Here is a 13,082-nt window from a genome sequence, read left to right as displayed (position 1 = left end):
TTCTAATCAACTCATTCAAAGAAAGTGTATTAAATTAATATACCATCGCGTCTATATTGAGGAATAGCTTCTGAACTAGGTGATCGCATTGGAATAGGAGGTGGTGCTCCTCTTGGAGGAATAGGTGGTTTATCTCCAGAATTTGATTGATACTGGTCCTTCTGACTTGCTAGTTGCTCTTGTTGTATCATCTGTTGCTGCTGCGCAAGCAATTGTAGCTGTCTGTGCATTTGCAAGAACTGTGTTTGGGTCTGAGGTGATTCGTTTCTTTGCGAAGTTATGAACTCAGCACTACTCTGTGATTCACGTTTCTGTTGATTTTGCCTGTGCATCTGGAGGAATTCAATCTGCACGTTGCTTGCAGAGTGTTGATTCGGTACATCGCGTCTAATTACAGAATTCTTTCGTTCCAATTCAGGAGTCGAAGCGTGACTGCTACTGGTTGAGACATTATCATCAGTATGTTCTATAGACACATTCTGTAACCTCTCTAAACTTTCCTTTTGCGATTCGTCGTAACTTAACAATTGCATACTGGGAGGTAACTTGGCGTGAAATGATATCTTGTTCACCCAGTCTTCCATTTCTTGTTGACTTGGTGCCAAGAACAAAAATTCTGATCCATCTGTACATTTCAACCTGAACACGTTTTTCTTCTTGGTATAGTCATCCGCTTTCTCGCATATGGCATTGAAGATGGTGATAGGAGCAGTGGCTGCCTTGCTCAGTGAGAAATCTTCCATATCTTTGAAGAAACACAGAAGTTGTCCACATAATACAGTATAGTATTGTTTCCAGGAACGCACTGCTGCCTTCTTGCCAGCACTTTGAAGCTCATGTTTTCTCTCTAACAAACCTTGAATCTCTACTGGTGGAAGGGTGTCCATATTCTCCATCCTTTGAAGTTTCCTGAAGCTCTGAGTCCTCCTTCTAGTCGTGAAACTGGGCGTTCTCTTCGGTTTCTTTGTATCTACCTTCATGCTCTCTGCTCTTTTAATGTCAGGAGTCGTTCTTCTCAATTTTTCACCAAATACATGTGATAACCCATGTGATTTTTGAGGCGTTGAGTCTAGACCTTCAGTTGCAGTAGAAGTTTTTAATGGTGATAATTTGTTAATAGACTCGTGTTCATCGGTCGTTCCATTGATTTCATCGTGCACAGTACGGTGTGGACTATCTAGTAGTCTTCTTCGTTCTTCCTCACGTTTCCTTTCTTCCGTTATTCTTTGTACCTCCTTCCGTTTTCGTTCTTCTAAACGAGCACGCTCTATTCTTTCTTTCTCTGCCTGTCTGGCTGCCATCTCTGCCTCTTGTTGCTTCTGGAAAGCCTCTTCCAACATAGTTATGCGTCTAAGTGCATTAAACCTCTCTTCTTGAGCTTCGATAGTCTTCTCAAAGTCTTCATGCTTTCTTATGAATTCTTCCACCTGTGAAATACTTTCTCCCAGTTTCCCATCATTCAACATTGGCTCCCTACTCACTATCCAGTTCTCCAGTGTCTCTGCTTCTCGTTTGAACATCTGGGTATCCAGATTCTGTTCATAGATGTGTCTTCTTTGCTCCCAAGTGTCTTTCAAGAGCTGTTGTCTGTGTTGTAGAACAGATATTTTGTCTTCTATTTCCTTTGCCAAGAAATGACCTTCTTCTATCAATTCCTGGCCCGTTTTGTAAAATTTCTCAAAGGCTTCGTTGCGTGTTTCAATTTCTGCTTTGTACTCGTTGTGCCTCAATATCAGTGCTTCTGCACCTGGCACGTCACGAGCCAATTCAGGAGCGGTTACTTTGGCTACCATCTCATTTATCCAAGATATTAGGTCTCTGTATTCACCCAAGTATGTCTGCAGTTGTTCCGCTTGAGCTAACTTACTCCTCCTTTGAGCTGCTTTCTCTAGTAATTCATTCCAGGTTGCTTCAGCTTCTTGGTGCTTCACTTCTATGTGCGAACGAGCATCTGGGAATAATTCAATTAATCTCGAAGCCTCGTCCATTAGCAGTTCAACCTAGAAACAACATTGTTTTAATTAATATATGATAAATTATAATTTATCTCATAAAGAACATATATTTATAATATACCTGTTCTTTAACAGCACCCAAATCCGTTTCGAATCCTTGATGTTTCCTTACCAAAGCTTGAATTGTTTCTAAATCATGACCATAACCATCAGAACTGAGAGTAGTCTCTTTTTCTTGAATCCACGAAATAGTTTCATCCGCAGTTCTGTCGAACATGTGCACCTGTTTTGCTCCAGCTAGTGCATCTTGTCGTGCATGCGCTAATTCCTTCAGATCTTCCCATTGTTGTTTGGTCTCGTCGATTTTCACCAATATTTTAGCTTTCTCTGGATTATTTTCCTGTATTAATTTTTGTCCTTCATCCAATACTGCTGATACTCGACCTTCGCTCGTTGTTAAACCGGCTAAAAAGTTGTCAAATATCTGAATGAGAAGCTCAACGTGTTCTACGTCACAACCGTAATCTTCTGAAGCTGCAACCTATAAAATAAATTAATTTTATTTATTTTAATATCAATAGAATTAATCCTAGTTTAAGTTAGACTATCCTAGAAGGACAATATGTGTAGGTTTTTCGATAAGAAACTTACAGTTGTCTGATCTCCAATCCATTCAATTACTTCATCTGCTTGCCTGATGAACTTAAAGAACTTCTCGCTCTCACGCAATCTCTGAGATCGATACTCTTTCAATTTCTGCAATTCTTTGAACTTCTGTTCGATCTCTGATTGTTTTTGTGTAATGTTCTTGCTATCAAAATGATGTCTATCTATCAATCCGTGTGAAAGTTTCTTTAAGTTCCCAATAGTGTTTTCAAAGCCAATTAAGTCTCGTTCTATCTCTTCCAGTTTCTTCAACAGAGACTGAACAGAATCTTCGTCTTTTCCATAGTCTGTGGCAGTTAGTTGTGGATGTTTCTCTTTTATCCATTGCTCTGCTTCTGCTGCTTCAGCATAGAACTAAAAGAACAAAAACACTATAAACTTCTGTATAGTAAATTTAATTAATTTAAGTTATTCAAATAATTCTTACCATCTGTGACTCAACAGCATCAAGTAGACGCAGTTTTCTAACGCTAGCTAAATCTTTGAGATGTGATAATTTATCTTGCAATTCTTGTGACAATTTTTCTATCTTTTCTGAAGCAAAATGGCCACTTCTCACCATAATCGTAGCTCTGCTTACCAAAGATGCAACTACAGGTTCTCTGGAAATTAATTCCGCCTCTAGAGCATGATGTTTCTTCTGTAACCGCTGCACGGTGGTTAGAGAACTTCCTAGATCACTGCTTGCAGCCAGAGGTTCTTTTTCAGATAACCAATGCATCTCATCTTCAACATCCCTTGTAAATTGATGCAGTAATTTAGCATCTTCCAAATTGTCCCTTCTTATCTGTATTGGTTCTTGCAAACTATGGTATCTATTTATTATAACCATCGCCCTTTCTTGTATCTCGTCACACATGAAATGATTTGACTTCTGGAAACTCGTTGCTGTCTCTTTAATTGATTCACAAGCTTCGTTGTGACCCAGAACATCATTTTCCAAATTCGTATGTCTCTTTAATAAATTGGCTACACTGGATAAGTCTTTCCCATGGTCTTCTGACTGCAATTGAGTTTCCACTTCATCCATCCATGCCTCAAATTCGTCCAAACTTCGCCTGAAGAGCAAAGCTTGGTAAGCATCGTTTAATCTGTTTTTCTTTAGTTCACTTGTTTCTTGGAGTAAACGCCATTCTGCTTCTAACTCGTCTAGGCGTTCTTGAATGCTCTTCGATGCGTAATGCTTCTCCTCAATTAGTGATTCGCCTGATAGAAAAATTAGTAAAAATTATTAAACAAGATAGTTGTAGCTGCAATTTTAAAAATACAGTGTGACCTAAAAAATAAATTCAATTTACCTTCATTGACCACTGCAGCTACTCTTCCTTTATTTGCCATCAGTTCACTTTCAAAAGCGGCATGCTTCTGTATCTTGCTTTGCAAATTGGATGAGTCTCTGTAGTTTTCATCACTAGCCACCTGTTGTTTCTGATGAAGCCAACCCTCAACTTCATATATATTTCTAAGGAACTGATGCAAGTGATGGCTCTCCAATAATTTCTTCCTTCTTGCCCTTGCACTATTTTGCAATTTATCTCTTCTAGCACAGACAGATGCTAATCGATGCTTAATAACGTTAGCATCTGCATGTTCCTTGGACAAAATCTCATTCGCAAATTTCTCCAATTCGTCAATACGACCCAATTGAGAGACAAGCATTTTCTCGAACTCCTCATGTTTACGTAACAATGTTTCTACACCAGATAAAGATTCACCAAGATCGTCATTGTTCAGGAATGCTTCTTTCGTCGCTAGCCAACTGTCTGCTTGATCAGCCTGTTCCTTGAACAATTGCAATTGATGTGCCTGTGTTAATTTTTGCCTCCTAGTTTCCCACGCATTGACCAATCCTTGTCGGAGCTCTTCCAAATGTTCCAAGTTATCTTTGATATCTTCGTTAATAGCTAGAAGCTTCTGTCCATGTTCTTTCAAAGCTTTAAACGTATCTTGTCTGCCATCAATCTCTGCTTTTCTCTCTTGATGAAGTTCTAATAAAGCTTCAGCTTCAGGTATTGTTGTTGGTGGCTCAGACTCATCCATACGTTTAATTGTATCAGCTACCCAAAGTTCTAACTCAAGTAAATCGGCTTGGAATTTGTGCAGAGTATAAGCTTGATTTAAGGCTTCACGACGATGTTGAGTAAATCGTTGCAAATCGTCCCAATTGGACTGTAATTCTGATAGTATTCCCATTATCTGTGGAGCTTTGTCTGGGTACTTTGATGACAAATCTCTAGCCTCTGCTTTGTGTTCTTTTAATTTTCCTTCTATGGCAGTCATATCTCGCTCCATTGCTTCTTGCTTTCTCTGCAGTTGTTCAACAGCAGGTAGATCCTTACCGACATCAGTAGTGTTCATGGCGACTGCTTTTTCAATGACTCTTTGACTAGTATCATCTATGTCTCTGTTAAACAAATGAATCTCCAAAGCTCCAGCTAGCATTTCCCTGTAAGCACTCAGTGCTCCTTGCAAGCCTTTCCATTTGTTGTTAAAGTTGTCACGACGTTGTTGAATAGCTTTCGATTCATTGTCCCTGCCCTGTTTGATTAACTTATCAGCCAGAGCATTGATAGCCTTTATTCTAGAGTCGTCTACTCTCATGTCACTGTCTACATCATCAAGTTTCCTCTGCAGACTTAAACAATGTTCGTAATCCTTTCCGGTGTCTCCAGCCTGGACCATCATCTCTTTGTCTCTTATCCAAGCCTCAATTTTTTCCACTTGGTTGTTGAATTCCAGAATATCCTGAGCTTCTTCCAAACCTCTACCACGGTTTCCAGATTCGAATAACAGTTTTCTCCAAGAAGCATTAAGATGTTCCAGTTGTTGTCGAATTTCAGCACTTGCTGGATGCTTCTGTTGAAGCAGTCTCTCTCCTTTAGCCTTGATCTCTTCGATTCTGCTCTGATTCGCCGCCAATTCAGCTTGGAACGCTTGGTGTTTCTTCAATTTCTTGATTTTATCCTCCAAACTGGACACTTCGCCTTTCGATGCCTCGGCTTCCAGTTTCTTCTGCTTTTCGCCGATCCAGGATTCAGCTTCTGCAACATCTCTAACAAACTGAGCGTGTAACAAACCAGCTTCTAACTTCCTCCGTCGCGTCTCACAAAGGTTTCGAATTTTTGCACGTCTCTGTACAACTTCACTTAATCGTCTGGCAATTGTAGGTGAGTCAAAGTGATTCTGAGCTAGAAGTTTGTCTCCGTGCTCTTGCAGAGCAGTTAATTTTTCTTCTTGTGTAACTAATAGCTTTTCAAATTCGTTGTGTTTCTTTACTTGAGCATCTACTTCTTCAACGGAATCACCAAAATTATCACCACTTAATGCAGCTTCTTGGGTAGTTGACAAGTTGTCTAGTTGTTTAGCGTCTCGTAAGAAGAAATGTAAGTCTATCAATTGGTCCAAATGTACCTTTTTCTGTTGCCAGGCAGTATGTAACTTTTGCCTCTCATCTAACAACTGATTGCATTTTTCCTCGACCTCTAAGGCAGCATAATGACCAGTTTGAACCATAGCCTCACCCAAATCAAGAACTGAGCTAAAGCTATCTTCCCTTGCTTCGATTTCTCCTTTCAGAGCTTCATGTTCTGCCTTTAAGATCTGTGCACTCGCCGCATCCCTAACTTTGTCTTCAGTTGACATTGCAGCACGAAGTCCAGCTGCCCAGTTCATCAAATCTCTAACTTGAGTCAAAAATCGTTGCAGATCACAACTTGCTTGCAACTGATCTCTTCTGTGAGCAGATCTATCTTTCAACTCTTCCCACTGAGCAAGAACAATCTGTTGCTGTTGATCAATATGCACTGCATTATTTCCTGGATAATGTGCTTGCAATCTAGATGCATCTTCAACCAGAACTTGGAGTTGTGCTTCCAAGGCGACTAGATCGTTTTCGAAACCTTCATGGCGTCTAATTAATGCAAGCACAGAATTTAAATCGCGTCCTAGGTCTTCTGGCAAAGCTGCTTCTTTCTCCTGTATACGAGACAATGCTTCAGCTACATCCCGATGGAATCTGTGAATTTCTCCGGCTGCTTGTAACCTCTGTTCACGGTTTCGAATGAGACCAAGAAGATGTTGCCAAGATTCCCTAATAAGTTACGGAGAATATTCTTAATTTTATCATTCAGGTGATATTTACTGTTTAATCTTCTTTCATAAATACTACAAAACATGCTATAATATTTACACTTTATGCTACAAAATCCACCAACTTACATCATAAGAGCATGCTGTCTCTGCACTTGCGTTACAGGATCATCATCGTCTTGTCTGCATTAAATATATGTACAAAAACAGTTAGTAACCCAACACCGATATAATCATATCCTTTATTCTATATTACCCTTTTGCAATCATATTAAAAACTATATTAACTATACATTACCATAAATAGTGCATTATTAAATTCGAAAGAGTAAACATGCATTTGGTGAAATAAAAGATTCCATGTAACTTACACCAAAATTCTAAGTCCGCATTATATACATCATTGAAATTACAAGGTCAAATCTTACCCTAATTGTTCTTGTCGCTTCTCGATATCTTGAATATAAGGACTCTCATTAGCGATTAACTTTCTGGCTAATTCTTCGCATTGGTTAAATCTTTCAGAACCAGCCTCTATCCTGTGTTTAAAGTCGTTGAATTTGGCTTGCAGTATTAGTAAATGTTCATAGTCTTGACCATAATCTTCAGAAGCTGCTGCCTGTTCCTGTTCCTTGATCCACTGTTCTAATTCTCTGCTTTCTAGGAAATATTCATGTCGATACATGCTCTCCATCAAGCGTTGTTGTCTTACTGTAGCCAATCTCTGTAATGCTCGCATTTGTTGGGCGATTGCTTGTTGCTTATTTGCTATTGCTTTGCTGTCAGGATGTTTCGCATTGATCATAGTAGCTGCAGTGTGTCCCATCTCAGTTACAATGCCATTGTAAGTGTCTAACTCTAACTCAACCGCCTGAAAAATTATATAACATTGTATAAAAAATAGAATTTTCTTATATTAATAAATTATATTTTATAAATATTATTTTTTTATAAATTAAAGACGTGGAGGTCAACCTTGTGTTTTGTTAATAATTTTGTAGCAGCATCACGATCTCTGCCATAATCTGTTGAACTGAGAACATCGTTCTTTTCATTCAACCAACTTTCAACTTCCCCTGCTTCGAAGAAGAATTCCTGCGCTTTTAAAGATAAATCTAGAGCTTTGTTTCGTTCTCCGGCCTTCTCTTGCAGGTCTTTCCATGCTTCATCAAGCACATCGCATAATTCTCGTATCTATAAAGGAATTAAATATTTTAGTATAATTTTAACATGATTGTATAAGCAATAACATAAAAATATAGATCAGGAAACATACTTTACACATAATTTTTTTATCAATATATAAAACTAAATAAAACAAATTTTGTTAATATTTAAAAATATAAAATAGCTTAAAGCACAATGTAATAAAAAATAATATATTGTGTAACAAAATATATTTCAACGTTAAAATAAATCACGTAAGACAAGCACATGCATGCAATAAAAACTTCCCTGTTTCTTATTTACGATATACATCTAAAATTTTTAACTTTTTTCATCGGAAAATTTTTTAAAAAATCTTGATTAATTAGATTGATTAATTTATTAACTTTTTTATTTTTACAGCTATTTATCAAATGATATTGTTACTTTTCAAACAAAACAATGATATCCATGCATCTGTGCCGACCTTACCTCTGCAGACCCAATATTCTTGTAACAGTCCCAACTGTACAAAAATTATAAACTTTTATTTCAAATTAATCAAATATCTATCAAAGAACAATAACAGGGAAAATATACGCATCTGGTTTTCCCTAGAAACGTTTCAAACAATATTTTTACTATATATATTATTACCTTCTTTTTCTCTGGATGTGCCTGATCGATCAAAGCCTGTCCAGAAGCGGCAGTTTTGTCTATCATTGGTTGATGGCCAGCAATTTCTGCTTCTAGTTTCTTGTGTTTCTTATGCAATGTCTGAGCTTGATGCAGATTTTGTCCCAATGTCGTCGAGGATGCCTGAGGAAGATGATCTTTTATCCATTGTAATTCAGCATCCAGTTCAAAGCCAAACTTGTGGAATCGTAAGCTTTCTTCTAACGCGTCTCGTCTTCTCTTGGCTGGTTCTTTCAAGCTATGAAACCTATCAAACAATAAAAATTAAATTTTAGATATTTAATAATTTTTGTCATTACTTTTATGTTATACAAAGTATTTACGCACTTTCTTTGCGTAGCTTGACTGGTTTTCAATATATTCGCAGCATCAAAATGACCTTCATGAGCCATCTCTTCACCCATGGCAACTAGGTCATCCACTTTCTGTTCCCATTGGCACATATCGCTCTCAAGTGTCTGATGTTTCTTCAACAGCTCCTTACAACTCCTAAGATCCATTCCCACTTGTTTACTTTGCAGAGAATTCTCTATTTCTTCCAGTTTCAACCTGGCATCTTCCATCGTTCTATTGTAACCATGTTGAGAAGCAGCTTGCCTCAACCTGCGACCTTTTTCCAAAGATAAGGCCACCAATTGTTCCCATTGATCATTTAATTCTTTTAGTGTTTTTCCTACATCATCTGATCTATAGTTCTCTTCAGATATCAAAGCTTTCCCAGCTTTGTTCACTGCTCTTAATTGTCCCTCATTAGCTCTTAATTCTCTTTCAAACGCTTCGTGCTTTTGAAGCTTTCGTTCAAGATTATTTAAATCTCTATAACTTTCATCAGATGCTGTCTTCATTTTATCACCCAACCAGTCTCGTAGGTCATCTACTTCTGCAGAAAATTGTTGATAGTGCTCTGAGGCTTTTAAGGCTGCATGACGACGCTGAGCAGCGTCCTTGACTTGATTTCTTCGAGCTAAGACTTGATTTCTTCTGTCATTAATATAGTCTTTTTCATAATGATTTTGGGCGATCAATTTGTCCGCAGTATCACTAAACGCTTTTAATCTATCATCCTGAGCGTGAAGAGTGTTTTCAAACTTTTCATGCTGCTTCAGTAAGGCTTCAACGTCATCAAGGGATTCCCCTAAGTCAGTAAATTCTAAGAACGCTTCATGAGAACTAGTAGTAGCTTCGATCTGATCAGCTTCGCGATTAAACTGCTGTAGCTCTAAGCACTGTTGCAACCAGGCTTCTTTTGCCATCCAATCTGATGTTACAGCCTGATATAAGCCATGCAATTTATCTAAGCGTTCACTGACATCCAACAGGGCTGGATTACGACGTAGTAATTGGTTTCCAAGTTCTTCAACCTCTCGAAATCTGAACAAATAAAAAATTATTTATATTATTGTTTCAATTAATTAAAGAAATACATTCAAAATATTTAAATACTTACTCGTCTTCTCGGGTTCGTATGTCTTCTCCAAGTTCCATATGATGTTTCCTAAGCTGCTCAGCTGTAGCAACATCCCTAACAGGTTCCTCAACCTTCATTGTCTCTTGCATATCTGCAGCCCAATTAATCAAATTCTTTGAGCTGTTCATGAAAATCTGTTGACCTACTGCATCTTCCAATCTGGACCTGCGTTCCTTAGCCTTTGTTTGAACTTGATTCCAGAGTTCTTTGATTTCATTTTGTCTGGCATTCACATTGTTCAATTCGTGTGGATAGGAGCTCTTCACGCTATTTGCTAATAAGTTCACTTTTCGTACTTTTTCTTCGACTGGTGCCAACTCCCTCTCCAAGTGTTGATGTCTTCTTTGTAGAGCCTGGACTGTCTTCAGGTCTGGTCCAAGTTCTGCAGTGTCCAACTGAGTAATTTTTTCTAACATCCAATCATGAGCTTCGTCACAAGTTCTGTTAAACAATTCCACACTGGAAGCTCCTTCTAGGCTCTTTTCTTTCTGTGCCTTTAACCTGTTCAGATGGTCCCAAAGTTGATGGATATGCCTCTGCCTAGCCTTGACTTTATCCAACTGACTATGTCCTTGTCTAACGAACTCATCGACTGCAGCATCTATAGCTTCTACTCGTTTGCCTGATGCTGAAAGATCTGTTAGGAACTTTTCGTACTTTCTTCTGGCAGTTTCAACATTATCTCGTGTGTCATCAGCTCTCAACATCTTTTCTTTATCCTTGATCCACTTCTCAAAGTCATCACATTCGCGATAGAAACCATAAAGTCTTATAGCATCCTCTAACAAAGCATGTCGTTTCAATGCTAATTCTTGAAGTTCGCTATAGGTATCATTGATCTTCTTCAGTCGTTTCTCCACACTATCTCCATCAGATGCAGTCTTCCTTTTAATTGGTTTCACCGTTGACTTTATGGACTTCACTCTTCTGACTGGAACTAACTGCTTAACCATTTTCGTTTTCTTCACTCTCTGTGTAACTCTGACCTTCTCTGGTCTTCTAACCTGAACTTGTATCACTTTAGGTTCCAGTTCACGTACATAATTCGCTGGTACGAATCCATCGGTGCCATCTGCTTTTCGTACGCTCCACCAGTCAGGATTTGTTTTATTTAACAAAAACATTACTTCACCTTTTATCATTTGCATACCTTGGCCACTGAATGGATACAAACTCTTTACTTGGGGTACCAATCTATCTTCAAAAACCGTTCTAGGTTCTAGTCTTTCTACAACTTCATCCACCCATTCATCTTGAGGAACTAGTCTAATTTCTTTACCTAAAGAAAGAAAGAAACATTTTTGAAATCTATTTCATGGAAGAAGTATTAAAGGAATTTTTATTAAAAACCAAAACTTACTCCATTCTTCTTGTTCCAGTTCTGCAACGGGTTCTGGGTCAGCAGATAATTCAAGAGTAGAAATTCCAGACTTGACAAGCTTCTCAGCCTGCATGTTTAGTGATTGTACATCACCTTTGTATGCATTCAGTTCTCCTTCCAAGTCCTTGTGTCTTTGTAGAAGCGCTTGAGCGCTAGGTTCGTCAACGCCATAGTCTTCAGAGGCCACAAGGGCCATCTTCTCATTCATCCAGGAATCCGCCTCATTTGCATCCGCGTAAAATTGAAAAGCTTCCGCTGCATCATCTAACTGTTTCTTCCTCAGGGCAGCTAACTCTTCTAAGACCTTCCAATGCTCTTGCAACGAATCAATGCGATTTTGAATTTCCAAAGCTGAAGGATGACTGTCAGCTATCAGTTTTCTTCCAGCATCACATAATTGTTCAGACTTAGGTCTTCGTACTTTCATTTCATCCTGAAGGGCTTTATGCTTTTGTTGCAAGGAAATTACAGCACGCAAATCCTTGGCTGATATTCCAGCTTTGCAAATACGTTGCTTTTCAATCAACCAGGATTCTTCATCCTCATGATCTTGGAGGAAGTGGAAGAAATTCCTGGCGTCTTCCAAACGAGCCTTGCGCTCCTTACTGTATTCTACTAGATCATCATAAGCTCGGTTCAACATCTCTAACTTTTGTTGTAACAAAGGCACCTCCTTGCTCTGAGGTTGTGCCAAATGCTGAGCTGCTTGCCTACCAAGCCTTCTCTGAGTCTCTCCAAGAGCAGTTACTTGCAACTCTTGCAAGCTATGCTTCTGTAACAAATTTTCGACTCCTAAAAGATGTGGACCAACATCTGTACTTTGGAAGTTCAATTGCAGCTCTTGTATGGAGGCCAAAGTTGTATCAATCTCTCGCATGAGACTCATGAGAGAACTCAGGGCAACTAGATTAGATTTGTGATGATCTAGGAGTGCTAGAAGCTCCTTCCACCTCTGGAGGACTTCCTGTTCCCTGACTTGCACTCTTTCTAACCCGTGGTAATTTTCTCTCACTAGTTCCTCTGACATATTAGTCAAATCGTGAAAGCGTTCTTCGCGAGCTAAAATATCTGCACTAATAGCCTCGTGTTTTTTCACTGTGGCGTCTACTTGGGCCAAATTGCTACCATATCGTGGATCGGTCAAGACTTGAATCATTTCTTTCAAGTAACCTTCTCTTAGAACGCTTTTCCTTTCAAATTTGTAATTTAATTGCTCTAGTCTTTCTTGTCTAAGGAGTTCAGTCCTGAGGGCGACTTCTCGGCGATGCTCAGCTCGTTCTAGTTCCACCCAATTTCTTTCAATATCGTGTATTAATTGACCTTCTTGAGGCGTAAAAGCAGGCTGGTTCAAGGATTTCAATTGGGTGTTAATGTGAAAATACAGAACTTCTATTTCAGATCGTTCCTTGTACTTTGGTGGTTTTTCTACTGTTCTGTATTGCTTGAAAGCTAACAATTCTTTCTGAATGCCTTCCAAGGAATTGGGGAAGTTTCTGTTTTCTAATACTTCTATCTTCATCTTGATCCATTCCAACAAGTCTGTTGTAAGCTTTTCATAGTGGATCTTCATCTTGTCGGCGTCCATCATTTGTCCCACAATCTAAGGAGAATAATATTGATTTTTAAGATTATTTAATAATTAAGTCAATGAACTTTAAAGAACAGATGTATAATATAAAAA

The 13,082-nt window shown here is 38.5% G+C and overlaps 1 protein-coding gene across 3 annotated transcripts in view; it reads right to left on the bottom strand.

Annotated features, from left to right (window-relative positions):
- The window catches only part of LOC122570039 (spectrin beta chain, non-erythrocytic 5), a 57,653-nt gene that overhangs the window by 2,340 nt on the left and 42,231 nt on the right, over window positions 1-13,082 (bottom strand). For all 3 annotated transcript variants that reach the window (XM_043731852.1, XM_043731849.1, XM_043731851.1), the window contains exons 6-17: window positions 11,381-13,001; window positions 10,000-11,299; window positions 8,880-9,923; window positions 8,514-8,799; window positions 7,686-7,904; window positions 7,139-7,581; window positions 6,840-6,893; window positions 3,920-6,711; window positions 3,049-3,827; window positions 2,607-2,975; window positions 2,077-2,496; window positions 44-2,000 (exon numbers count right to left, since the gene is read on the bottom strand). In XM_043731852.1, the coding sequence (XP_043587787.1) occupies window positions 44-2,000; window positions 2,077-2,496; window positions 2,607-2,975; window positions 3,049-3,827; window positions 3,920-6,711; window positions 6,840-6,893; window positions 7,139-7,581; window positions 7,686-7,904; window positions 8,514-8,799; window positions 8,880-9,923; window positions 10,000-11,299; window positions 11,381-13,001 (11,284 nt within the window). The remainder of the gene's footprint in view (window positions 1-43; window positions 2,001-2,076; window positions 2,497-2,606; window positions 2,976-3,048; window positions 3,828-3,919; window positions 6,712-6,839; window positions 6,894-7,138; window positions 7,582-7,685; window positions 7,905-8,513; window positions 8,800-8,879; window positions 9,924-9,999; window positions 11,300-11,380; window positions 13,002-13,082) is intronic.

The sequence above is a fragment of the Bombus pyrosoma genome, linkage group LG8 (genome assembly GCF_014825855.1).
Source record: "Bombus pyrosoma isolate SC7728 linkage group LG8, ASM1482585v1, whole genome shotgun sequence".
Classification (NCBI taxonomy): Eukaryota; Metazoa; Arthropoda; class Insecta; order Hymenoptera; family Apidae; genus Bombus; species Bombus pyrosoma.
This window is presented reverse-complemented; position numbering and strand designations above follow the sequence as displayed.